A 27,911-nucleotide genomic window follows, 5' to 3' on the forward strand; every position below is an offset into this window, starting at 1 on the left:
AGCTTCAATCCAAGCAGAGACAAAACCAAGAGTTACTTCAGAGCACTCTTTTTTTAATTATTATTTGTAATGTATAAAAGCGCATCAGAACCAATTATGGTTTAGAAAATGTTATTGCCTGAGATCTGAAGCAGGTAGAGAGAGTTTATGAAGGCAGAATCATGGAGCAGATGTGTTTCCAGAGCTCCTTCTCTCTAAACTGGATCTATATTGCAAAACTGGCAGATGTTTGTCTCGGTTTCTTGTTAAGCATCGTCTCTGACAACCTGCTGTTCCACAATCAACCAAAATTTACCATAACCACATTTTACCTCTATGGTTAAAATGTTTCTGTGCATAAACATCTCTCTTCCTACTGGAAGGCTTGTAAGTCAGTTAAGGATTCTTTTTCCCCTGCCATGCAGGCAAGTAATGCAAGTAGATATTTGCTATTTAGAAGATATGGGAGGAGAACATTTGAAAAACAAATGTGGTTTCTTCAGCATCTTTTTCCACTTCAACAGGAAATGCCTTATTGGCTCAAAACAACCAGGCCACATGAAAGGAACTCTTTATAGGTACCTGGGTGGAGATCTAAACTCAGGAGTTCTAAGTGATGCTGTCATCATTGTGAAAGGTAAAGCAACCAGTGGAATTTGGCAAATACACAGCACCGGGTCTTGTTACTTGTTTTTCTGATTTACAGAGGAACAATGCCAGGACAGCAAATTACGGTCCGACTCTTTCTTCTTGAGGTGTCTTTATGTTTGAAAGCCTATCTTGCAAAGCAAAACCCAGAGAAATTCATTTCTTTTCAAAGTCCTTAGTAAGGTCAGACTACAGTTGTGTGAATAAAGTGCTATTTAATTCTAGACCTGGGCTCACAAGCTCTCCATCTAAATTAAGGTGAAATTCATGTGCATCCTTTGGAACAGATCACAGTTCTGAATTCAGCCCCAGGAAGCACTCGTGCAGTCTCAGTATTATTAATATACAGCCTAGCTACAGTATGTTTTCCCTTTGAGACTAGAAGTAGAATGGGAGGGGGAGAGAGAGAGAGAGAGAGACAGGGAATATAGCTTAAGCTACTAATGTGACAGCTGCATTAGCCAAATTCCCATAAAACCCGGTTATGCTCCTTGGAAAGAAAGATTCAATGATTTTCTGTGGAAGGCTGCCACCGAGATCAGTCTGAAAGAAACTGAGTAGGCGGGTTTTATTTGGATCCCTGCAGAGAAAACAAAAACAAAGAATAGAAAGCAGTTAAGTAAAATTGGCATTTATCTCCAGTGAAAACCAGTTTGGTATAGAGATTAAAGGTGCAAGAAGGAAGCACGGGGAAACCTAACTGTTAATCCTCCCTTAGGCACAAAGCCAGCTGTGTGATTCAATCCCAGAAAGAAAGTCCTGGGCAACTATTTCCAAAAATGTTGCCAAGAAAACAGCATGAACTGTCCAGGTAGTCTCCAGGAATCAAGGTTGATTCGGAAGACCAAAGCAATATAATACATCTCAGCTAACAGGCAGTAAAAACCAAACCTTTCCTGGAATAAAATAATCTTGCAAATGTTTATGGCTCAGACAGGATGCTTTTAGAAAGCTTCTGAGTAGGACATGGACCATCATCTCTTGAAGGACCAAGAACACTTCTGTCTCATCCAGTACAGGTTTTGTTTAGATGAAAAACAACTAGCAATGGGTCATGCCACAGATTCTGACAATCTCTCCCACTGCCGTTTCTCTTTTATTTTTCTTTCTTCTGATTCTTTGCCCTTTGCAAAACTGGTTTTAGTTTACTTTGAAAGGAAATGGTAAGATGGAAGTTGACCCTGCTGCAGAATACTGTCTTTATTTACAAAGAGGTGCTTATTAGACCTAACGTGCCTTCTTGGGGGACATAAAAGACAGGTGGCTTTGGACCAGGATTTTGCTTGGAAATGTGGTAGTGGGTATTGGAAGATTAGAGGTGATACTTTTCTGACCGAGGCTTCACCAAAATCATGAAGCAGACTCCTCATCCTGACAAAATCCCTTTTTATTAGACTAATGTGAATTCCTATCATTCACATCAGTGGTGGGATTCAAATTTTTTTACTACCAGTTATGTGGGCGTGGCTTGGTGGGCGTGGCAGGGGAAGGATACTGTAAAATCTCCAGTCAGAGGTGATATTTGCCAGTTCTCCGAACTACTCAAAATTTCCGCTACCGGTTCTCCAGAACTGGTCAGAACCTGCTGAATACCACCTCTGATTCACATCTAGCAAAGTCCCAGCAAACAGACCCAGCAAATCAAGAGTGATTTACAACCACAGACCTTATCAGGCTTGTAGAGTTGCCAGGCTGATAGCTTCCAAGAGCAAAGCTGTACAAGAAAATACTTGGCAAGGAGTCAGGAACAGATCTTCACCCTAATGAATTGAACTTATTGTCTCCTGCAAACACCACTCCCCTTTCACTCCTCTTTATTCCCTATGGGAGGAGCCATTCAATGGCCACCTGAGCCCTTACTCCTGAGTCAACTCTTGTTCCTTAGCTGTTCCCTTCTGGCAGCTCTGTGCATGCGCACATCGGGAACAGGCTCCAGCTGTTCTTCTGCCCCACTGATCTCCAACTTCGAAGGCAACTGATAATTCTCAGATGGTCCTGGCCCCAACTCTGCCTCCAACGCAGAACCCTTGCCTTCCCCAGACTCCAGGACTGGCCCATGTTCCTCCTCAACCTCCTCACTGTCCGAGTCTGCCGCCAGCTCTGCTGGCGGGCCACAACAGATATCATAGAGAAACCTCCAGGCATACTATGAAATCTTGGTTTGTTAAGGATAAGATTGGGTTACTGACAGTTGCCATCATTTCCATTATAAGTAGTCCTCTACTTACGTCCATAACTGAGCCCAGAATTTATGTAGCTAAATGAAAGATTTATTAAATGAGTTTTGCCCCATTTTATGACTTTTCTTGCCACATTTGTTAACTGAATCACTGTTAAATTAGTAACCTGGCTGTTACGTGAATCTGGCTTCCCCGCTGACTTTGCTTAAGTTGGCCATATTTTTCCCCCAATGCCTCTTTTTAATATTCCTGTGTTTCTATGACTTCCCCACGTGAAGGACCACGCCTAGTCCAAGTTGTTTGATTCCATAATGGGCATGATAATGAGATGTGCCTGATGCTGTCCTCAACACTAACGGCATGACTTGACACATGCATCAAATGTGTTTATTAGTTTGTAATCGCTGGATTGCATGATGGTGTTAATTACATGCATACTGTCCAGAGGAGGCACCATGAAGACATTTTATGCACTGTTCCTCTTCCTCCTCAGTTTATTTTCTTTTCATCCATTACTTGCCATGCTTCTGCACTATTAGAACATCATCTTCAAGAAAACAGAAGCTATATATCTTGGAGGAGGAGGCATCCATAATTCATTTCCAAGCCATATCAATCTCAGCAACATGAGTTTGTAATAAACTCTTGTATGAAACAGTTGCCCAAATGGCTTTTAATGCAAAGTATAAAATCTACACTTTCGCTTCTTATTTATTTGTCAGATTTGTCCAGCTGCCCATCCCAGAGTGTGGCTCTTGATGGCATACGACAAAACAAGCAAAACGCATCTTAAATAACTCTTAAATGTACCCACATGAAGCTGGCCACTTCCTGTAGAAAAACCACCTCCCTTACACTGCCTGGCTGATGTTCGCTTAGGGTGTTGCGTAAGCTCTAATTTGGCAACAACAACAACAGCAAAAGGTGTGTAAAACCCTCAAGCATTCTTGGCCTACAGGGTGGTGTCATCAAGTATTTCCGCACGTCTTACCCTGGAACAGGAATGAGAAAACAGCCACAGGGAAAATTCAGGCCTCTCACATAATTTGGCTGAGGTGGACTGAGGTGATGTTCCACATTGGTTGCTATGGGGGAGGAACATTGAAAATAAAAAATGAGTTTTTTTAAAAAATCAAAATGGGGATACCCTAGTGATAGGAAAAGCATTTGTATTTATTAGGCACCCAAATCACAGCAGCTATTTTACACCCATCAGAGTTTCTTCTAGGACTGGGTTGAATGTCTGCTGTTTCTGATGAATACTAACAAAGTAAATCTGTCCACAGAGGTATGAGTGTGTGGGAAGGTATCTTAGGGCACCTGCTAAGGGTTGCCCTATTTATTTTATTTATTACATTTATATGCTGCTCATCTCACCATTGAGTGACTTCAGGGAACTCGCTGAAATTCCATTGTGACATTATGTATACATGAATCTGACATCATCCATGACTTATGTGATTTTGCATCGTGTGTAATGATGTGGGGCACAGCAAACACCCCGCCCCCAGTGCCTATCAAACATTTATTTGTCTCTGTGACTGATTATCTTTGCCATGGCTTGTCTGTTCATTTCCCCTCCCAAAGTGAAGACAAGCAAAAGGAGAGGAAAAATGACCACTGTTGGGTTTTTCCATTCCCTTGAAAAGCTTGCAGCCTTGGGAAGGGGAGGATTTTAATAGTCACATTGGTCACTTGACAACAGCATAGGAATCAAAGATAAGTTTGCTGGCAAAAGCTATCTCGGGTCAAAGATCTGTGCAAGTGAATGTTCTTGGGTTGCTTTTTCTGTTCACTGATGGTCACACGGTGGTCACAGTTGAATGGCCAGATTGGCTATCAACTTGTAAGCCAGTCCCAAGAAAACAAGTGCCCCAAAGGTTTGGATCAAGCTTACCAGCAGTCATTTTTGAACCGTCCTCATTCTCTTGGACCAGGACCACATCTAAGAACTCTCTTGGAGAGATCATATTCATGAGAACCGAAGGTGTGGTTGTTCGCAGGACACAAACGTTCTGAAATTGCACACAAAGGGGGCAGGGATGTTTAAGACTCTTCTCATTCCAAGGGCAAAGCTAACAGCATACTTCTACACATTAGACGTTTAAGTAAATTTAATCAGAAATGGTACCCATATAGCATGGCATCCAACCCATCACACATCGTGGTAAATATAAACATAGACTGGGTTTTAAGGGGGACTGGATGATCACAATTTAGCAACTGTATAAAAAAGAAATCAGAAGTTTAAGGAGTCCGAAATGAAAAGTTTTTCCTTTCCTTTCCCCTTTCTTTGTTTTTCCTTTCCTTTCCTTTCCTTTCCTTTCCTTTCCTTTCCTTTCCTTTCCTTTCCTTTCCTTTCCTTTCCTTTCCCTTTCCTTCCCTTCCCTTCCTTCCTTCCTTCCTTCCTTCCTTCCTTCCTTCCTTCCTTCCTTCCTTCCTTCCTTATACATTAGCCAGTCAGCCACCACAGTTTTAGCACAATACAAACAGACATCAATGCTTCCACCATTCTCTACATCCCAAAACATAATAGGAATTTCTTCACTTTCCAATTACCCTAGAATAACCAGTGCTGGTTCCCAATAGCATCTTATTCTCCTAGCTGTTTCTGGCTATAAGTAAAGACATGTTATACTTACACTATTTATGGATTCAACCACTGCTAGTTTGGTCACATTGTCATCCCATTTTTCTCTAAGTCCACCAGTCTCTGGCATGATGCATTTCAACACATTCTTTGGTTTTGCAGCTAAAATTCCTTCTGCTCTGTATCTTTTGAGAGAAGGATTGAGATTGAGAGAAAGTCTTAGTGAATGAAGTAGAAGGGTGCTATTCAAGTCAAATTGCATTTTGGGCATCCTTAATACATGGAGCCAGTTAAGGTGTTGGCCTAGAAACTGGGAGACTGTGAGTTCTAGTGCCACTTTGGGTGCAAAAGCCACTGGCTGACTTTGGGCCACTCACTTTCTCTCAGCCCAACTTACTTCATAGGGTTGTTATGGGGAAAATAGAAGCAACAGAGTGATCAATACCTGACTCTGTTGTTACATCCTCTAACCCCCCCCCCCCACTCCTTTAACTTCAAACTATCCACAGTTGACCTCACCCCATTCCTAAGAGGTCTGTAAGGGGCCTGCATAAGTGCACAATCATGCCTCCCGTTCCTGTCCTTTTGTCCCCGTTTATTCCTACCTATTTCCTGTATTCTTAGTCATGTTTATACTTATGTTTATTATCTTGTAAGCGATTGACAAATCAAATCAAATCAAATAAAAGAAGAAAGAATAGTAGGTACGTTCACCACCTAGAGTTGCATACAAAGTAACAAAAGTGGGATAAAACTCAAATAAATAAAAATGAGTGAACGTACCACTGCATGTAATACACTAGCATGCCAATCATTTCTCTGCTTTTTAAATTGCAAGAAAAATGTGTTTCTTTCATACAGAACACTGAAGAAAGTAGCACCTCACCTAAGCAAAATGTTCAGTTACTTAAATAAATACACAATACAGTTCTGTATTTCATCATCATTAAGCTTTCTAGGGACTGGTGCATTTCTATATCTTTGGGACAAGTCATGCTTTATAAGATCAGCTATTTATAACTGTATGAGGCAGCAAATCAGTTTGCAGCATACCTTACGTTACACAATATTCTTCTTTGTCATGAAGTTTAGAACTTTCTTCTCCAAAGGAAAAAATAATAACAAAAAACTATGATTGGTATGTATGGAAAGCTTATTTACTTGCTTAGAAGTTTCTTTTCTTCACTTCTATTACTGGAACTTCTCCTTTTTGTGCTTCATCTACCAGCTATTGACTATGTTATTCACATTTTAAAAGCACAGAACTAAAATTAGCAATAAATAAGACAGAAGTGGCATCTCAAATATCAATTTACCTAAATGTTGTTTTGCTTCTGTGATTTTACTTACAGGTTTCCACGAAATACATTGGAAGGCCTCCAAGATATTGTGACGTTATTCTAGAAAGACATTTTTAAAAAATCAGATACAACCAGCTGCACTATTGTTGCATGCCGAAACTGAATTTTATTCACTTCAATGGTTTTTGCTTAAGTTATGAATACATTTAAGGAAGTAATGCTAAGAGACTTAAACAACACCCATCACCCACAAGGCTTGTCTCGTGTCAAGTAAAAATATATATATTTGCTTAAAGCAGCTAGATTTTTCATTAGCCATAATTAACTTTTCTCACTGCTTTCAATAGACCTTCTTTAAACATGAGTAATTCTGGATTTGGTTCAAGTGTTTCTGTTGCAACCAAAAGGCTCTGTGGAGCTAATCCTCAATTTATGACCACAATTGATCCCAACATTTCCATTGCTAAGCAAGACATTTGTTAAGTAAGTTTTGCCCCATTTTATGACTTTTCTTGCCACAATTGTTAAGTGAATCACTGCAGTTGTTGAGTTAGTTACACCGTTGTGAAATGAATCTGGCTTCCCCATTAACATCAGAAAGTTGCAAAAGATGGATATCACATGACCCCCAGGACGTTTCAACTGTTATAAATACATGCCAGTTTCCGAGCGTCTGAATTTTGATTATGTGACCATGGGGATGCTACAATAGCTGTTAAAGTGTGAAAATCAATCATAAAAATAACTTTTTTCAGCGCTGTTGTAAATGTCAAATGGTCACTGAATGAAGGCTGTTAAGAGAGAATTACCTGTATCTTTTTGAACTATTTGTGGACTGTAATACAAAATAGTGACACAGCTCGGGGCAGTCATGCTGTCTTAGCCCAAGATAACTCACAGGGCTATTGTGTGGAAAATAGGAGGAGGAAGGAGGAGGAAGGAGTGAATTTGACACCTCTAATTACTTACAGAGCGATAAAGATAGGATAAAAATCTAAAATAATCATAATAATAACAAGAGGAGGAGGAGGAGCAGAGAAAGAGGAAGAAGGAAGAAGGAAGAAGGAAGAAGGAGAAGAAAAGAAGAACAACAACTCAAGTTTTAATTCAGTCTTAGTCCCTAAAGCAGCTAGGTGATGTTGGGCCAGTCCCTCTCTATCGGCCCTAGAAAGGAGGCAATGGCAAGCTACCACCAGAAAAAACCTTGCCAAGAAAATTGGAGGGAGTATTCCAGGCATTTGCCAGGAGTCAAAAACTGACTTGGGCACTCAGGCACAAACCAAGTAAAAAAAACCACAATAAATAATAACTCCTATAAGTCATTTTGATGGCCTGTGGGTGTTTTTCAAAGACTATAAAGAGCAAGAAAGTGGGAGGGTTATTGCAACTCCACAAAGTCCAATTGTGACTATTCCTAGAAAAAAGTAGCATTGAAATGGTGACTTTTAATCAGAAATAACATAATGCATTTCAGGCAAACTAACTCCCCAAACGGGGGAGCTCTTTGTTAAACGGCAATCTAGATTCTAGACTCTTGAAAGTGAATGGAACTCCAGCCGGCTAGATTTCACCTTTCAAATCGGACGGGGAAATATATTCCCAGCAGAAAAGGCGATGCTGCGGAAGCCAGAGGGGATCGCTGGATCCCTTCAGATCGCGGGGGGGGGGGGGTTGGGGGGGGTAAGCAGAAGTTTTTTGTTTTAAACTTCTCCCCTAAGCGAAAACAGGTTCTCCCCGCCGATTAAAAATCTACAAAACCAGAAGAGGAAAAGCTGGTTTTCAGCTTCCAGGGAGATGGCATTGCTTTGGAGAGCGAGGTAGGCGGGCGGCACATAAAATGAATAATCTTTAATAATAAATTAATAAAGTGTGATCTTTGCGGGCTGGAGCGCTTTCCGCCACGGATCTCCTCTTGCGGTCCTGAGCGTTATCGCCAGCGGCGGATCTCCCCCTTCTTCCCAAGGAGAAAGGAGCGCGTTGCTTCAGCTCCTCAAGAGGAAAATCGGTGGTCGCGATCGCTCCCCACCGGCTTACCGATCGCTTACAGCCGCTCCAGCCGCTGGGATCTTTCCGGTAGCTCTCCAAGTGCTGGGCGGCCCATTGAGCAGCCTGCTGGTACTCCATGGCGAGAGACGGTGACGCGTTCCCGGCTGGACTGGGAATGGCTGGCCCGACGGTGGAGGAGGATCAGGAAGAAGAGACGGGGAAAAATCTGCTAAGGCCAGCCCAGAAAAGGGGCCAGCCTCCCTTTGGAGCCGCCGCGCCATCCTCGCTCGGAGGAATCAGCGCGGCGCCGCCTCCCGCTTCTCCCAACGCGCGCCGCTCGGGAAAGGATCGTGAGGACGCAGGATTCGGGTTGGGATGAATAGCCCGACCCCAAGGACGAGAACTCTCTGCCTACCAGTTGCGCTGGTGGAAGCAGAGGCTGTTTTACACCCCGCCGTCAACTTGGTGTTTTGGGTGGCTCCTCCTGGGGCTATGGATGGATGGAGCAGGACGGAGTCCGTGTGTTTTCCTCAGATTTTGGTTTCACAACAACTTTGCAGGGTGGGATAGGGTAGAGGCGAAGAGGCTTTTGGGGAAAGTGCAAAGAAGAGCAACTAGGGTGATTAAAAGCCTGCAGGCAAAAACATATGAAGAAGGATTTGGATTTGGACATATGAAGAAGGATGATTTGGATTTGGCTAGTCTAGAGCAGGGGTCTCCAACCTTGGCAACTTGAAGCCTGGAGGACTTCAACTCCCAGAATTCCCCAGCTGGTCTAGAGAAAAAATGGACCAGGGGTGACAGAATAACGGTGTTCCAATGTGACTTTGAGCCAGTCACTTTCTTTCAGCCCACCCCACCTCACAGGGTTGTTGTGGAGAAAATAGGAGGAAGGAATATTAGGTTCGTTCATACTGCCTTGAGTTACTTACAAAGTAATAAAGTCAGGATAAAAATCTAATCAATAAATCAATCAAAGTTGATTATTCAACCATATGCAAACTGTTTATTTAACAACTGGACTGAGCAGAATAATTGAACTGGCAGGTTTAACTGGCGAGTTGGCCTGATGATGTCAGAATCCATTACTTAAATACACTGAGATTCATAGTGTGGGATCTGCTTCTTCTCTATGCTTGTTAAAGATGATTTTAAATGGTCATTTATTGCAGTATAATGATAGAGCGAGGATAATTCAGCCAAGAATAAGCAAATAGGAAGAACGTTACTAGAATGGGGCTAATGCAACATTCACCCCTTACACAAAGCAGAAGCATTTTGGATTTAGGGGTGCCTGACAGAGCTCTGAGGGTACCTCAAGTTTACAGTTCTCAAAGGTTGCAGCCTTTTCTCCCCACTTTAGACACTGGAGCATATCAGGTCATTCATTTCGGCCAGGTTCAACTCCATGCCGGAGGTTGTCTTTTGTGGGGTTCCTTTCGCTCCTGGTTTCAGATATTTCTCCTTGCTGGGAATGACTTGGATGTACTGATCGTTGCCACTGGTGGGCTGATCGCTGCTCGATTCAGGAGAAATGGAATCGGACTCGGTGGGAGAAGGAACCGGTTTTGGCTTGGGCTTGACTTTGCCAGGGTGTTCTGAATAATGCTGGTCAAATTCAATATTCTTCAGGTGTATCTTTCTGTGAGGATGGGGTCCTCTGCCGTAAGTCAACCCAAAGCCATCTTCCCAAGACTTGTAGTGCATTTTCGCCAGAGACCTGCTCGGCAGAACTTGGTTGTCGGTCCACTCCCCAACGTAGAAGCGAGGAGGGGCTCGGAGGTCCGACAGGGACCGTGGGCGGTGAGTCTGCTTAGCGACCCCTCTTCCGTACTCTTCCTCCTCCTCCTCAGTGTAATGAGGTGAGTAGGCCCTGCGGGGCGTTCGAACCACGTACCTTCTGATGTGACGTGGATACAACTCCACAAAGTCAGTTGCCTCGTCTAGCCGGACGTTCCTTGGCAGCCGAGTTGTGGCACGGAGGATTTTTTTGCGGGGCTGGTGCTCGTTGACAATGTAGTACTTGGCTGTGTGAGCTCTGCGGCCCACAAAAGTGGGAGGCCCAGGGGGGCCGTGAGGCTCCAGCTTCATTTGTGGGAGGTTCTTTCTGAACAAGGGTTCTGAATCTTCCATGGGCTTCTTCACCTTTACAGGAGTATAGACTTTGGCTTTGCAGAGTTCACTAGCACTCCCGTGGATCGTGTTCGGGTATCTAAGAAAGGAAGAGAGGGAAAGGGTGGCTAAGTGGTTTGGTCTGGTGGTTAAGACCCCAGGATGGAAAGCAGGACACCGTGAGTTCTAGTCCCACCTTAGGCATGAAGCCATCTGAATGACTATGGGCCAATCACCAGGAGACAGTGAGTTCTAGTCCAATCTTAGGTATGAAAACTAGCTGGGTGACTTTGGGCCAATCACCAGGAGATGGTGAGTTCTAGTCCCACCTTAGGCATGAAGCCATCTGAATGATTATGGGCCAATCACCAGGAAACAGTGAGTTCTAGTCCAATCTTAGGTATGAAAACTAGCTGGGTGACTTTGGGCCAATCACCAGGAGATGGTGAGTTCTAGTCCCACCTTAGGCATGAAGCCATCTGAATGACTCTGGGCCAATCACCAGGAGATGGTGAGTTCTAGTCCCACATGAAAGCCAGCTGGGTGACTTTGGCCAGTTACTGTTTCTGGTTTCTCTCTAGTTCCTGAGAAGGGTCTTACCTGTTGACTGAAGGTTCTGTTCTAGGCTTCACCATCTCAGGAATAGGAGGCGTTGGAGTGACGGGTATCGGTGCTACAGGTGTTGGAGCACCTGGATTATCTTTTGCTGGGGATGGCCCCACTGCTTTCAGTATTTCAGGTGGTGGTACTGACTGAGATATTGTCTGTATTTGGCTGGCTTTGGGAGACTCAAAGTTTACTACACTGCCATTTTTCCTAGGGGTTGAGGACCGAGCTGAAGACTCCTGACTGATGATGTCAGTCTCCTGTTCAGGCCTCTTGCCATTTCCTTCCACGTTTTGGATTCTAGCTAAAAAATAAAGTTTAGGAAAAAATCAATCATAGCTTCTTCAGTCATCAGCTGGAACTGGTCAATACAGTGTAGTACATATTTGACCCATGCATGAGAGTACCCAAGCACAACCCTGGTAACTCAACTAGCATCCTCCAGCTGAATTTGCCCATCATGTTAAAATGCGATGTACTTTAATCATGGCTTGTTAAACAAGAACCAGCAGCTGAATTAACACATTATCCTAAACCATAAACCATGACGTGTCAAGCCACAACCAAAGTAAAACGAAGTATGTCTTAGTGCACTCTTAAATTCAAAACCTCAGTGAGAACAGGTTGCTCAGAATTCTTGCAGAATGCTTGAATTCTGATTGTAGCTCAGGTTCTAAGAATTTCAAAAGCTGATTCTTTAATTAATGCATTGCTCTGAAATTTGTCACAAACTTCTGATTCTTTCTGCAGCCAGTAAATATAACTAGGCTAGTCTCTGTATGTTTCATATGACTGCTTTTGCTTTTGATTATGATTGCATTTTGTGAAAAAGATGACTGAACATACAGTCCAACAATGTCAAGTTCCTTATGGAAGTTTCCACTCACCTGCTGCCATTTTGACCACTTTTTTCTTGTCTTCAGTTCTTTCCTAAAAGAAGACTCCAAATTACTTGGTTAAAAGTTTAGCCTTACATAATATTTCTGTTGATAAAAACCACCGTGCTCAAACATCGAATAAAGTTTGTGGGTATAAAAGTGATCTGCACTGCTACTTACCGTTTGATTCATTCTTTCTGTTAAGAATCAATTTTATTTATTTTTTAAAAAATATCAAAAACATTTGGTCAACACTTACTGTTTGGATCTGCATCCTTAGTTGGTTGTTGGTGAATTTTAATGACCTCGCAATACTCTGCAGGTAATATATTAGCATGCTGGAGGGGAAAAAAATATCAGGAGAGATGTCTTTGATTTACATCACACTAAATTGAAAGACCTGAATAAACATAATTACAATAATTTGTTTCCATAATAAGATTTCTTCCCAGCAACTGGCAAATAGTCACCTTATTTGGATTGAGAAACTAAGCCAGAGCAGACATGATTAATACTTAAAAGTCACTAGGCATAGCCCAACGTATTAGCTATCTAAATACAGAGATCTTTTTCAGTATTTCTCATTTGCTGGCTAAAATGGAAGTTCTCCCAGGATAATGGCATGGTCGGTTTCTTCTGGACACATACCTTGGCATCCACTCAAAATACTGACCATAAAATCAAATAAAAGTATATAGACTTACAAGAGTAATAACAAAGCTGGAAGAACCACCACAGGACTACTGATGTAAGCCATCACAGAGTTGAACCAGGGAGGAAAGTCATTTCGAATAGTTTCAGACACAATGTCATAGATTTTTTCTTGCCCGCTAGATGAAAAACATTCAATTGTTGTCTAAGAAAATCTGCAGCATATTAAACATTTCAAAATAATTTTCTGTTCACAGCCAAGCTCTGAGCTAGGAAAACTTTGTGCCTTTTATTTTCCTGGGGAAAAATAACCACCAGTTGAGCAAACTGGAAGGATAAAGTCCATACTAGAATAGACCACAACTTTCCTCTAAAACAACTTGGGATTAAAATCTTTTCAAGATGAACTTAAGGCTTCTTATCTACCTCATTTTGAGGAGAGGCAACCTGTGACCTCCACCTGTTGCTGAACCTCAACTCTCAGAAGACCAAGTAAATAAAGCCAATTAAGAGGTGTAGATCAGCAATCTGAATAGCAGCCTATCCCAGTTCAACCCAGTTTTTTTTTACTGCACCCAAACTTTCAAATATTGTTTATTTTTATAGCATGTTTATTTTCATTTTATGACAATGTTGCATAAAATACACACATAGAGCTATCTAATTATGAGAAATCAACACTCCACAATCACAATATCTTCCAATAACATTATCTGTGGAATGAACTTTTATTTTGTAGAGGTTTCCCTGTTTTTTTAAAAAAGTAAATGATTACTTAAAATGTTGCTTAAAATGTTAAATGAAGCAATGCCAGTATCCACTTACCTAAATGGGCCACAGGTTAGAGATGGCTTGTAGCGGGCAATGGCAAAGATAGTTGGGAGCATACACAGAAAGAGCATAAATAGAAGCATAGCTAAGTAGAAGTTGTTAGATCTGAAAAGGAAGGTCACATTGTTACACAAAGTGTTACATACCCTACATCAGGGGTGGGATTCTACCAGTTCGCACCTATTGCTAGAACAGGTTGTTAACATTCTAAGCTGTTCGGAGAACTGGTTGTTAGAAGAAATTTCTGGCCTAATCCTGTAAGGAGGGCAGGAAGGAAACATTCTGGTGTTGCTTACAGAAACTGCCTCTCCATTAACCCTTATTACATTCTTGGTAGGACTAGACTTCCTGTTTCAGGAACGTCTCTGGAGTTTTTTCCCCCTCCTTTGCTGGTACTTTGCTTGTGTGGAGTGACCATTCAAAGTTACAATGGAACTGAAAAAAGTGACTTATGACCATTTTTCACACTTACGACTGTTGCAGCATCCCCACAGTCATGAGAAGCCAGGCGAGGAGATGCGTGCCTCGATGTGAGTGATATTGAGTTGGCCACGCCCAGCCTATAACATGACCACCAAGCCATGCCCACCCAGTCACATGACCACCAAGCCACACCTACCACCTAAGCCACGCCCACAGAACCAGTTGTTAAAATTTTTGAATCCCACCCCTGCCCTACATCCCTAGTATTTTAAGGCCTTTTGAAACCCCAACTATAAGGCCAAGTACCAACATGGAGTTGGACTAGATAGAAGACCTCCAAAATCCCTTCCAGCCTTACGATTCTATGCTTTGTGAGTACACCCAATAAGTTTTAACTTTTAGGTTTAAAAAGCTAAGTCAAATTAAACAAACGCAGGTGTCTAATCTTTTTGATTTTTTGATCTTTAAATGTTTCTTTTCATTTTGTTTTTATTTTCACCATTGACAATTGTGAGAACAATGTCTGTAGAAGCATTTGTGTTTTGCTGTTTCTGTGATGATACAGGCCTATATGTGAAGTAACTAACCAACCTTGAAGCTCGGAAGACTTGCTGATGAGGGACATTGCAGGTCAACACTGCCCAACTTCTCAGGTACATCAGCCCAATCAGCTTGAGGACGTTGAATGCGGGCAGGCAAGGGGAAAAGAAGGCTCCCATCCTAGGAATGGGGAGAACCGGAGCCCACTCGTCAATGTGTTAATTTAGGAAGTAGGCAATTAATGAACAAGTTTTTCCTAGCTTCACTCAGAATGGGATGGGTTGGATTATTGATGAGCAAGGCCAACATAAAGAGATTAATTTGGCCATCACCCATATGAGCAGAGATTCAAACCAAGATAGACCAACTATCAAGTAAACAATGCACCAATCAAGGAACTACTAATGCAGACAAGCTAACACTGTACAACCCTTAATAAACAATTTCCCTTTTTGGAATGCAGTTACAGTCTGGGGTTCAAAGATAACATGACTGTAAGTTCTTCAAAGATTAACAATCTCTAAAATTAACATATAGAAGTTAATTTGTTACCAGATCATCCCTTGATTGTAGACCAAATGCAGGACATTTTCTGCTATTTTGAATTCCCCATATTCTGGCTGCAAAATAATAACAACAACAAAAGATTCAGTAACAAATTCTTTTTTTTTTAAAGAAATACATCTGGGGTGATGTTTCTTGCACTTTTTTCTCTCAGTTCCCTTTGACCCTTTTAAAAAATTATGTAGGAAGAAAGAGTTTCTGTTTGCATGGGTTATATTTATCATTATTTACTGTATTACGAATTCTGGTATCTTTGCTGCCACAACTGCTTGGGTCTTGGGGGATTTCAGGGGTCCTCTGTCCAGACTTTAAGAAATACTGATTTAAGGCATTCTGTGAATGTGAGATCTGCTCTCTGGTTTATGGATTCAGATGAAATAAATGGAACACTGCCATCTATTGGCTGAAAGTGTTATGCACCACTCACTGAAAGCAATGGAGAAGGAAGATTTAGGAAGGGTCATACATCCACGGAATATAACAATAGCAATTGCACGTAGACTTATATACCACTTCACTGTGCCCTCTCTAAGTGGATTACAGAGTCAGCCTATTGCCCCCAACAATCTGGGTCCTCCTTTTACCAACCTCAGAAGGATGGAATGCTGAGTCAAACTTGACCCGGTCAGGATCAAACTCCTGGCAGTGGGCAGAGTCAGCCTGCAATACTGCATTCTAACCATGGCACCATCATGGCTCCAATTTGTACCTTTTTATTATTTGTTTAAACCTATACTCACAAACTTGCTTTCCAGATCCCAGCACCAGCAGTCACTTAAGTACCGGACAAAAAGCCCACGGAAAAAATCAATCAGGAGGATGCTAGCTACTGTGAACAGCATATCGATAATTGACAATTTCAACATCTCCTGAAACAAACCACAAACAGAATGCAATGACCAATGGTAACACTTTAAAAAAAATACACAACCCAAAACATGTATTACTACCTACTAGGCATTTAACATTGAAATGGGTAACATATTTGGAAGTGTAGTATTTATAAAAAAAATAAGAAAGCAGTGTCCTTGATACTTTAGAAACAGCAGAAGCAAAAATAGTAAGAATGGGAAGATAGGTCTCCCTTGATCTTTATGCCAAACATTTCTTCAGTTCTGGTGCCTTCACAGGAAAAAAAATAGCTTGAGTAAGGATGAGACATACTTGACCAACATAGGTCTCCCAGCATTGACTTTGGTGACTTTCACCGTTGGAGTCATAAGGTGCTGTATTGTTGAGTTCAACCAGGTGAGCATAGCTTTGGGTGTGATTCTCAGATAGAAGGAAAGTGCCATTCTTAATCGTTTGCATATTTGGAGTTGGGGTTGAAAAGTTGTGCTCCAGAAGGATTTTTGCTGCTAAGAAGGTAGTGGTATCCATGGCCTTGCTTCTATTTTTATGAATTTCAGTCTCCTGAAATCATACATTGAAATATAACTTCAGAGAGTGGACCTTCCACCTTTCCAGTCCTGTTTAAAGCTTTTAAGTCACAGCCTGCAGCCTCAAAAATACAAATGGACTTTGCCAAAATCTAGGCAGCAGAGCCTGGAGTTTCCCTCCTACCCCCAAATTACTGCTTATATTATAATTGCTAGTGTGCTGAGGGAAAAAAAAATATTTAAAACGTTTAAATTCAATCAAAGCATGTTTAGTTCTTATCATGAGTATACTTAATGTTGTCTTTTCAATATCACTTTTTAGAATGCAATCACAACAACCAGCACATCCCTGGTTAAAAGATGGAAGTAAATGAATTGAATATTCTGTTATTCTGATATATTATTTCTTTTTTACCTGCAGTAATACAACTTATCCTGTCATGTCACGAATCATGTGGGTTGAATTTCTGTTATAAAATCATTCTTATATTCCAACCCAAATGAGATCATATTTATGAGGTAATATTTTTAAATAAATATTACAAATGAAAGGGACAAGTCAGAATATAAGGGAGTTAACACTTTATCCTTATTTTCAATGAAGTATTGGAGAGTTTCAGACGCATAATTCTGCTTCAACTGTTTGCTGAGGTGTTTTAGTTCAACAAAATCCCTACTTGTTTCAAGGGGATTACTGCAAAGCACAGAGACCATCTTGCTACCAGAGATGGTTAAGACTTGCAACTTACAACAACGCTCATGCTATCCACTTTATCCAGAAGTGCAATGATCAAGCTGTAGAGATTTCCCAAATATAAGACCAAAACTCTGGTGGGGGAAAAAAAGGCCAAGAGACAAAAATTGGCAAATGTTTTTTCCACTGTAAACCCACTCCTATTCCATCTGTCACATCCCCACTCCTGTGGGAAAGTTACTGCAAAATCCCATTCCCTCCCCACCCCACTAACCTGCTTTCCAGCTCCATTCTCCTGTGCAGGGCAACAAAAGAAGACCCGGCCAATCAGATGGGACTCAATGGGAGTCAGAGAATAGATGGGGGTGGGGCCAGTCAGAGCTGGGATTTGGCAGTTCTCTGAACTACTGAAAATTCCCGCTATTGGTTCCCCAGAACTGGTCAGAACCTGCTGCCACCTCTACATCAGAGGCCATTTTCATTTTGCTGTTGTTGTGATGCAGTTGATTTCCCTTACCTGGCAAGCTGGAAGCGAAGAGTAGTCCGGGGGTGATACATCTCTAATGCAGCTATCAGTTCAAATGCAGATGGTGCAAGCATGGTGATCAGAGAGACAACCACACTCACCTGGAAATAAGAGAAGAATGTGTTGTTTTCAGAAAACAGTGCTTGATTTTTATGGAACTATTAAAGCATCATGTATATCAGAATATAGCTCTTCACTGAGATAGGACGTCATCTTTGTCACAATTCAAAAATGCACCCAATTAAGCAATCCTGGGCATAAACACTCACCAACAAAAGCATTTAGAGAGAATGATACCCATTTTTTTGTATGGGTATTTCTATTCATATTCATTTTCTTGAAAGCCAGATTTCAGCAAGAGATTTTGCGTGATAGAATGCATGTATTTAATATTTTCAACAAATTATGCCTTTGGGGACCTGTGTTTTCTTAACATATTCTTATATGATATCTTAAAAGTGAGCATGCAAACATTTTGAGCCCCAGGTATTTCAAAATACAGTCAAGTTTCAGTTTATTCATTGATTTGAAAGTCTAAAATGAAGAAAGTTGGTATCAAAATACAAATGGAATGAAATTTCTCCCATAGCTTTGCAGGAGTGTGGATAACAAGCATCCCAAACCACATGCACATTGAGAGGATATCCAATGTAGTATCATCTTCACCATCATGGCTCATAAACCGTATAGATAGCTCCATGAAGGAGGAAAAGGATCAGGGCCATTTTTTCCTCATTTTGCAAATAAAGTCTGAAGCTAAGAAAATGTGCTCTTACTTCATTCTTTTCCCACAAGGTGAGCTCTTTTTTCATCCTTTCCAATTTCTGGGATCGATCCACTACAAAATAAATGATGTAAATACTTCCAGCAAGAGAGAGAAGCACCAAGATGTTTGCAATGACCCTTAAGGTTATTGTCACCGCCCTGAAGGAGGGGAGCACAAGGGTAAAACAGAAAAGAGGTTCAAATCATTTCAGTGGCTTATATAATAATAGGTTTAAATGACAGAGATCTGGCTTCAGTCTCTCTCTCTCTCTCTGATCAATTACATATCACTAGATGGAAAAATTATATGCATACATACAGGTTTGTGCTCTTTTTCTTTTCTTGCTCTTCCAATATAGCTTCCTTAAAAGAAACAAAAACAAAATAGTGTATAAAACAGCTGTAAAATTGCCCATTCAGACAACAGTTTTGTGTGACTTGTTTCTAACTAAGGTTTCCTAGGACTATGACCTTAAGTCTTAGCTGCACTCCCACACTTGCCATCTCAGGAGTGGGTCCTCTTCCTCTCAAGGAACTTCTGACTAGATGTATATATTTGTTTTGATGCTCCTTCTAAGGACTCTACACAACATTTTGGTGTTTCTGTCTCATCCACTTATCATAGGCAGCTGTTCTTTTCCCGTTTGAACGTTGATTAGCTTACCCGGATGCTGTTCACTATAGCAGCAGATTTGCTCTCTGCAGCTTCAGGGTTGCCAATTAAGTAATCCCAGGCACAAAACAATCGCCAACAAAAAGTGTAGTTTTCATCAGAAGCACTTGCAAGGCTCAGTCTTGAATTTTTGGCCATCCTGGAAAATAACCACCAAAAGACCCATAGATCGTTATCCTTCAGCCCAGATCTTGAAAGTCTCTGATTGAGATATGTCAGCTTATTCTTAAGTCTACCTAATATCATAAGTGTAATCTCATCACTACACCCCCTGTTATTTTTACCCTATTTATATTTGATTTTGTTTATCATTTTGCCTAATGAAGAGAACTGAAGACCTTAAATTCCTGTAGGTCATTTAATGGCTTTGAGCTCAGAAAGGTATCCCTCACATTTTGGTTTAGGATTTTTTTTCCGGTTTGGAAAGCAATCTTTTGCTTTAAGTTGCCCAAAAGCTGGTTCACATATTCTCTTACTAACTCAGTGCTTGGTTTGCCAGTATGAACCAGTCCATTCAAAAACAGTGCTTAAAAATGGATCAGAGTGCTCTAAATAGTTAATCAGTGCATTGCAAACAGCAAGTACATAAACACTGAGGTCTGGGGGTAATTCTGATCAGAATTCTGATAGTAGAATGAAATCTCCTCCTCTATCCTATGCTCCCACCTCCAAAACAAAAAATAAAAAAGCAGGCTAAGTATTTCCCCTTCTTGGCCTCCTGGAGTAATTTGCAGAAGATAAAATCGTAAGTGTAAAGATTGCAAGGACGGGTAAAATATCTAAGGGTAATTTTACACTTCCTTTCATTGCCTAGGTCTACCATAAACATTAGTAATTCTAGAAGTGTGACATATTCTTGATGCATCATCTACCTCCTTCATAGGAAGCTTCTTCTGAAATGTCAATTTAGTATCAGGAGTTCTAAATTAACATTTCAGGAGGAGTGAATGTAGGTGGAAACCTAAAGCAATCTCCTTCATTTTTCAGTTTGTTGCTTGCAGTTCCTAGTCAACAAATGAGATAAAGTCAAATAATTTATTTATTTATTAAAATGGATGGTTGTTATGAAAAGACCCGCCTTACTTCTTCAAGAGAATGATAAAACTGTAGGCAAAGACTGCCATTCCGACAAGGAAGTAGGCAAGGGGCAGTCGGTAACCAGCGCTCCCAATTTTCCTTGCCTGCCCATAGTATCCATAGAACAAAACGGAGTATTGAAGGTAACCCTATAGAAATAGAAATAACATAATTATCAGTAGCACTTCTGTTTAATAAGTGTGTGTGTGTGTGTGTGTGTGTGTGTGTGTGTGTGTCTACTAGGAAGATTTTTTGCTTGCCCCCAAAGACCAGATGGTATCCAGATCTTGTGCAGAATGAAACTGATCACTGGGGATCTGCTTGTTGGGAGTAGTTCCAAAGGCATCTCCAGCCAAGATCTGTAACAAAATGAAGTCTGGAAATTAGATAGGTAGGTAGACAGGTAGGTTTTACAACACTTGTACATCGCCCAGTTCATGTAGAAAATAATTTATTGAATTTGTCTCCAGACCGTTTCAAGTATTCGGTTCATATGATACCACAAATGATGTCCTCAAGTCACTTCAAGGTACTTTGAGGCATTTCAGGGCCTTCAATCAAGATCAAATTGTCCCCTCTTGGCCTAAAACAAGTTTTGGTTTCCATCTGGAAGTCTAAAAGAATCACTTACTTCTGGCAAAACCACAAAGGCTCCTGTCATGATGGTGAGAACAATGTTGATGCCAAACAGCCAGCGCAAAAAGATAAAGTAAGAGGCAACCCCTGAGCCAAAGTGACCTAAACACAAGGAAACACATAAAACATCATATCAGGCCCCCAAAGTCTTCTAAAAAAGGTGTTTTCAGGGGACAAGGCTGGGGACAAATGAATTTCCAACAGGAAGCCATTTGAGCTCTATTTCAACAGGAGACCATTTGAGCTCCATCACCTTCTGAGCTTCTGTCCATCTGACCTCCAGAAATAGCAGAAAGCCAGCTACTTTTCCTTGCATGATCAATGTAAGTCATGCCAATGCTAGTGAGGAGATGCAGTCCTGCAAGTAACCCAGAACCAAACAATATTGGACAATCACTATGTTGATACCATGCCTACTAGTTAACTAGTTAGTGTTTTAACTTATTCTACATAGACAATCATAAATGGTTCTACCTCAGCCTTTTACATGCTTATTTAATGATTTGATGGAATTTACTCTGATAAAGCATGTTTAGGGTCATAGCTCCAAAATAAAAAATAAATTTGTCTTAAAGTCTGACATAATGATAAAGTTATGGAAACTGGATTTGAATTAGCCCAACCCCAATTCCTAGCATTTTATTTTTATTCAATGCTTTGAATTTTTGAAGACATATATACTTACTTTCAATTTTCTTGATTCTCATTTCCCAAGGAATAAAGATGACCATGAAGTTATATGCAAGCCTTATAAATTTTCTCCATAGCTAGAAGAACAAAATAGCCACATACATTTAGAACACATACAGTCTATAACACATTGCGTTGCTGATACTGTCTTTTCTTCCTCCAATTCACCAGTATTTTACTTAATATGTTTGCTCTAGTAATTACATTCTTGAAATATTTTTATTTGTATTTGAAATATTAGTAATATTTTAATGTAATTCTGTAATCTTCATAAAACTTTAGTATTGAAATATAAAACAAGATACATAGTAGCTGCAATAATTAACTTTGTCATTGAGCTAAATCTATTTAATATTGTATTTCTGAACCAAAACATAAACAGAAAAACCAGTTTTCCTTTTAATGTGTGTTTCTCCAACTTTTTCAAATTCCATTGATTAATGTCAATGTATTGGCATTCAAATGTTGGTGAATGTGTTCTAAACCAACTCAACATATAATCTATTCTGTAATCAAGGCTAATGAATTTTATAATGCATGCTCAGTTTTATAGCTGCTGCTGGAAGTATTTTAATAAAAGAAGGAAGAAAGAAGGAAGAAAGGCTCAAACTTCAGAAAGCCTTTTGACTCAAAACCAATAGCACAACCATTTCAGCAAGCTAAATGAAAAAAGTTTAGCCTAGCAAAGGCTACAGATGATAGATAGTTGTTGCTCAGATGCTGTATAATACACAGCAGGTGAATTTTCCCCAATGAATCTTTCCCTGATTCATTAGAGGTAGAAAGCTTTGCCAGGAAAAAAAAGAGATCTGTAAACAATATCTCTCATTTTCACTGAGATGACAATGGTATCATTAGAAATATTTCTGTCTGCAAATAGAAATGCTAGGCTCATTTTCATGAAAAGTGAGCTCTGGAGCTTTTAATGAAAACCAGACCAACCTCTGCTCCTGCAGCTTGATAGCCTCTTGTCCGAGTCAGCCGACCTTCGTACTTCAATACAATCTCTTTAGCTTGTCTGCCAAGAGAAAAAAGTGGTGGATTTTTGAGGACCCAAATCTCATTATAGCTCTGGTTCCGGCCATTCCCCTTTCATAAACAACATTAAATGAATGGCACCAAATAGTGGGACTTCCTGCAGACAAAGACAGTCTGCCCTTGTTACTCTTACAACAATGGGGGCAACTTAATGTTCCTTCCTTTAGAAAAATCACAGGGAAAGTGAAGGATACAAATCAGCAGCTACAGATGTGTTATTATTTGTTATGGAACCACAAATCATACAACTGTAGAGAAGAGAGCAAGGGGAGGACAAGTTTAAGGAGTCAGCCTCCAGCCTTTCAGGAAACATCACAAAGAAGGCCAAAGCTGCACTTTGTTACCTGATTATTTATCTCATCTACATTTTTATAGGATCACCCAGTTCACAATGGATGCTGAGTGGCTAATCTGCAATGACCATGAAAGCAATTTTAAAAGGACTGCATCGCACAGCATAAAAACCAAACACACAATTACTACGCTAAGCTGGATCACCCAATACTGAGGCCCAAAGCTCAGAAAAAATATCAGTTTTTAATGCATAATTAAATTTTTGGGGGGGAGTGAGGGGAGAGACCCAGGTTGGGAACAGAAGATCGCTGGGAAGCAAACACCTTCTATTCTCCTCTTTAAGTCAACCACCTCCAATTCTAAACGTATGCTGTTCATTATTAATACAAAATGAATTGAATTTCTCACTGAATTCCAGCAATGTGATTTTTTTTTGCATGGCAAGGAAATGTTAAGGATGAAAATGAAAGCGGTTTTTCTTCCCAGAAACTTCTTAATTCCATTCCCACCCTTAATTTTGAAAACATCCAAACCACAGATTGAAAAAAAAAATGTTGCAATGATGAAATGGATCATTTTGCTTCTGAATGCTGAGGATGTGATCCCAGGGTACAGGCAGCCACATACGAGATACTAAAGTATGCAAATTATTCATCCAGGGTAGACTTTAAGGTTGGCATGCCAATATCCCCAAATTTAAATTCTGGATATTCCTGAGTTTAACTGCTGGGAAAGGGTGAGAAATTCTGGAGGTAGCTCATCTCATCTGAGGTAGCTCACCACAGCTCTGGAGGTCTGCTACCAATCAGGTGTCTTGGGTTTCTTCACCATAATTCCCAATCTTTTTTTCTGTTTGTTGGTAACAGGGGTAGATGATATCTAATTATGGTGGATGCCCCACTTGAGGATGGATGATATAAATAATACTCAACTAGTTTAAACCAAATAACTAAAAAAAAGGGGAAATCTTATGGTATCTCTGGACAACTACATAACTGGGTAGAAGCATTCCTGTCAAAGAGACAACAGATGGTCAAAATTGGGAGCGTCCTATCAAATTCTGTACCTGTCAACAGTAGTGTCCCCCAAGGCAGTGTTTTAGGACCAACTCTCTTCATACTCTACATAAATGACCTCTGTGATCATATTAAGAGCAATTGTGTTCTCTTCGCTGATGATGTAAAGCTATTCAACACCATAGACAATACTACTACCTTCCATAAAGACCTTGACTATGTATCAGAATGGTCAATCAAATGGCACCTTCAAATCTCAACAAATAAATGCTCTGTCTTACATATTGGCAAAAAAAATCAGAAAATAAAATACAAGCTAAATAGTCAAGACCTTGTTGAGGATCCAAACTCAGTCAAGGACCTTGGAGTACTCATCTCTAATGATCTAAGTGCTAGAGCCCACTGTAACTACATAGCCAAAAAGGCGTTAAGAGTTGTTAATCTAATCCTATGTAGCTTCTTCTCTGGTAATATCACACTACTAACTAGAGCATACAAAACATTTACTAGACCTATACTTGAATACAGCTCATCAGTCTGGAACCCATATCATGTATCTGATATTAACACAATTGAAAAAGTCCAGAAATATTTCACAAGAAGAGTTCTCTGCTCCTCTACTCATTGCAGAATACCTTATGCCACCAGACTTGAAACTCTAGACCTAGAAAACCTAGAACTACGTCACCTCTGATCCGATCTAAATATAGTATATAAAATCATACATTGCAATGTCCTACCTGCAAATGAATACTTTAGCTTCAATTGTAACAATACAAGAGCACACAATAGATACAAACTCAAGGTTAACCATGCCAAACTTGATTGCAGGAAATACAACTTCAGCAACAGAGTGGTCAATGTCTGGAATACTCAACCTGACTCTGTGGTTTCTTCCCCAAACCCCCAAAACTTTAACCTTAAGACTGTCTATTATTGACTTCACCCCTTTCCTAAGAGGCCTGTAGGGGGCGTGCATAAGCGCACCAATCGTGCCTACCGTCCCTGTCCTATTGTTTCTTTTATTTTTCTTATATGTACCCATTTTATGTATTCATAACTATGTTTATTCTTATACCCTGTATCTTGTACACGATTGACAAATCAAATAAAATGTAAAAAAATGTAAATGGAATACTTATGTTTCTTTGAACATAAGGAAATGCTAGCCACCTCCACAGTTACTTAAGAGAGTAAACATCCTTGTTAAAGGCACTTTGGGAAGGCAAAAACTATTCCAATTTCCAGAGAAGATTGTGGATACAGGATCTCCATTTCTTGGCATAGCTCTTTTTCTTAAGCCAAAGAGTGGTATAGTAACACAAAGATCAATACATAAAATACAGTCATAGTCTATTTACAAGTAATAGGTGAGCCTCCAATAAGTCAGATTTTATTAACTGCACACAAAATCTAGCTACCATAACTATATCATATTGCTTATCTGACAGAAAGTAAGGAGCATTAAAAATTGCCTCACTGACCAGAAAGAGGAAATTAAAAACAGTGAAAAATAACTTTTCTATGCCTGTCTATAATCTGAAATAAAGGAATACATGAGCAAATCAGCTCCATAGTCCTCGAACCAAGAGAAAAAAAATGTTATGTTTCTTACACAAAGACTGTTGTAAAATTTATCAAAGCCATCTCTTGCCAGGGATTTAAGTGGCTGAATTACAAGCATTGACCCTACTCTGCACTCCTGAAAAACCATTTCTTTGGTAGAAAATTTCAAGAAGGGCATCTCTTTTCTTTCCTTAGGATGGATAGTTGTGTACAATGGAAGTAGAAGAAAAAAAGAAATATAGGGGGAGAGAGAAAGAGAGGGAGAGACAGAGAGAGAAGAGTTTAAGGTAAAAGAAATAGCAAAAACAGAAGAAAGGAGAAGGTGCTAGAGAAAGATAGCATCCTAGGACATAGAGACCCAGATTCAAGTCCCCACTCAGCCACAGAAAGTCCCTTGGTGACTAAGGGCCAAACCTTCCATCTCAGCCCAAAAGCCAGTGTGGTACAAGGGTGAAACTATTGGAGTGGGGAGACGCAAGTTCTAATCCTCCTTCAGCCATTGAAGCCATTGAAGCTGCCTGGAGGACTTAAGATCAGCCATTTTCTTTCAGCCTCATTGTTGGTGAGGGAAAGAGTAGGCAAAAAGAGAGTACAATATAAGCTACCCTGTATTTCTGAAGAAAAGGTTGGCTATAAATATGACAGATAAATAACCTGCAGTTCAGATACCTTTTTCTCCAAGGAGATGCAATCACTGAATGTGACCATTGGCTTTGCAACCTTAATACAACTGTTTCACACCAATCATTCTCCACAAGTGACCCCATTACCTCAATGCTCTGAGTTTTTGTCTCATGGGCCATGGCCTGCAACAAATGTTGGCCATAATTTCCTTCTGAAATTGTATGTTCTGGAAGATCTGTTCCGGGTCATTGCTGTCGACTTTCTCATCCCCATTATCTTCATCCGAGTTGCTAAAAATAGCCGGACCCCACAAGAAACACACATAACACACACATTATTATCAAGGCTTCTCTCAGAAACAATCACAAAAACACACATTTGCTTATTTCCATCCTTATGATTTTATAAACCCAGTCCACTGTTTTACCCCAAACAGCCATTGGCTTAGGAGGAGGATTTACATATTATTTGCACCCAAAAATGGTCTGGTTTTCCTTCTCTTACATATGTGTGAATCTGTGCCAAGCAAATAATAAACGTGGGTGACTGCTCCATCAAACAGACCCAAATACTTGGTTTAACTCTGCTTCAAATTTCAAAGCTGAGAAACTTTCTAGAGCTAATGTCCAATGTCAGCACGGATTTACTGTATGTTTAATTACAAGGTCTCTCTCTCTGTTGCTACCCATCTGAACTGCATTATCAGATTTTGACCTCAAGAGCTGTCCATCAATAGTTGTGCTGAAGTGGGAATTTGGACAGATGATGTTTGCCATGCCAAGGCAATAGAAAAACAGCACCTGAAGAATTATTTCCCTGGTACCATGTTTCAGCTGTTTGATTGAATAGAACAGAAAATCAATTCCTTACCTATGAGGTGGTTCAGGATAGGTGTAGATGCTGGCATGTCGCTTCACAGTTTTAGATCTCTTGCATGTTCTTGCATTTTTCGCGGCTGAACTGCCACCTCCAAATGACATCTTAGAACTTTCTGATTTTTTTAAAAGATTTTTTTTAAAAAAGCCACAAGCAGAGTAGCCAAGTTGCAAGAAGGTATGGAAAGATGATTAGAAACCAGATATAAAGAGACTTATAAACTTACGGATGTTGAAGTGGATTCTATTTCCATCCCTGCCTGCATCAGACACTCCTAGCTCTGGGAAATATCAGAAAGCTCAGAATGCATTCATGGTCTTAAAGGCACAGCACATCAAAAGCTGTAGTACTGTAGCATTAATGCTGAACTTGCTTCTTCCACATATCCAGGGTTAAAAAAAATGGAATTTCTTTTGATATAGTAGCTGCAATCCTAAATTATTGTAGCAGAAATCGGCTGACATAAGCTTACTTTATGATATGCATTTAGCCTTAATCAAATAATGGAGCTAGTCCTACCCATGAAACAATCAATTTTGATTATAATTGTTTCAGAACAGAAAGATTACACCAGTATGGATTCACTGGATTACATCAGGGTTTTGTAAACTGGGCAGCTCATTATGGAAACAGATTAAAGTAACCAACTGGATTAGAATTCTTTGTAACCTGCAGGGATTCTTCAATGCACATAGAAAGTTGTTTAAAAACCTACTGGGAGGGATAATATAATACATAATGGAAGACCCTCCAATAAAGCTAGTGAGC

General features: G+C 40.2%; 2 protein-coding genes across 2 annotated transcripts; both read right to left on the reverse strand.

The window, feature by feature from the left end:
* Positions 1 to 32: 32 nt before the first annotated feature.
* Positions 33 to 9,025, reverse strand: STARD5 (StAR related lipid transfer domain containing 5). The gene is made up of 6 exons (XM_026709617.2): positions 8,733 to 9,025; positions 6,748 to 6,797; positions 5,450 to 5,582; positions 4,705 to 4,822; positions 3,799 to 3,892; positions 33 to 1,207 (listed from the first exon to the last, which is right to left on the reverse strand). Exons 1-6 carry the CDS (start codon positions 8,820 to 8,822, stop codon positions 1,060 to 1,062), a joined length of 633 nt encoding a protein of 210 aa, XP_026565402.2. The 5' UTR covers positions 8,823 to 9,025; the 3' UTR covers positions 33 to 1,059.
* A 638-nt stretch (positions 9,026 to 9,663) lies between these two features.
* Positions 9,664 to 27,247, reverse strand: TMC3 (transmembrane channel like 3). The gene is made up of 22 exons (XM_087941776.1): positions 27,138 to 27,247; positions 26,414 to 26,557; positions 22,672 to 22,747; positions 21,725 to 21,806; positions 21,035 to 21,141; positions 20,664 to 20,762; positions 20,410 to 20,552; positions 19,318 to 19,465; positions 18,973 to 19,016; positions 18,665 to 18,812; positions 17,880 to 17,989; positions 17,418 to 17,496; positions 16,454 to 16,702; positions 16,030 to 16,158; positions 15,278 to 15,345; positions 14,777 to 14,905; positions 13,757 to 13,867; positions 12,985 to 13,110; positions 12,540 to 12,618; positions 12,290 to 12,332; positions 11,397 to 11,706; positions 9,664 to 10,896 (listed from the first exon to the last, which is right to left on the reverse strand). The coding sequence occupies exons 1-22, from the start codon at positions 27,245 to 27,247 to the stop codon at positions 10,044 to 10,046; spliced, it is 3,387 nt and encodes a 1,128-aa protein (XP_087797902.1). The 3' UTR covers positions 9,664 to 10,043.
* Positions 27,248 to 27,911: the final 664 nt, after the last annotated feature.

Source organism: Pseudonaja textilis, chromosome 13, assembly GCF_049901715.1.
Source record: "Pseudonaja textilis isolate UNSWEBS1 chromosome 13, rPseTex1.2, whole genome shotgun sequence".
Taxonomy (NCBI): Eukaryota; Metazoa; Chordata; class Lepidosauria; order Squamata; family Elapidae; genus Pseudonaja; species Pseudonaja textilis.

Coding starts and splice junctions, on each gene's coding strand:
- TMC3 (XM_087941776.1), bottom strand. CDS start 27,247: ATGTCATTTGGAGGTGGCAGTTCAGCCGCGAAAAATGCAAGAACATGC. Junction 21,807..22,671: donor ATCAAGCTGCAGGAGCAGAG/GTTGGTCTGGTT, acceptor TTGTTCTTCTAG/CTATGGAGAAAATTTATAAG. Junction 20,763..21,034: donor CCTTTGTGGTTTTGCCAGAA/GTAAGTGATTCT, acceptor ATTTTGTTACAG/ATCTTGGCTGGAGATGCCTT.
- STARD5 (XM_026709617.2), bottom strand. CDS start 8,822: ATGGAGTACCAGCAGGCTGCTCAATGGGCCGCCCAGCACTTGGAGAGC. Junction 4,823..5,449: donor TGGTTGAATCCATAAATAGT/GTAAGTATAACA, acceptor GTGCAATTTCAG/AACGTTTGTGTCCTGCGAAC. Junction 3,893..4,704: donor CGGTTCAAAAATGACTGCTG/GTAAGCTTGATC, acceptor CCTCCCCCATAG/CAACCAATGTGGAACATCAC.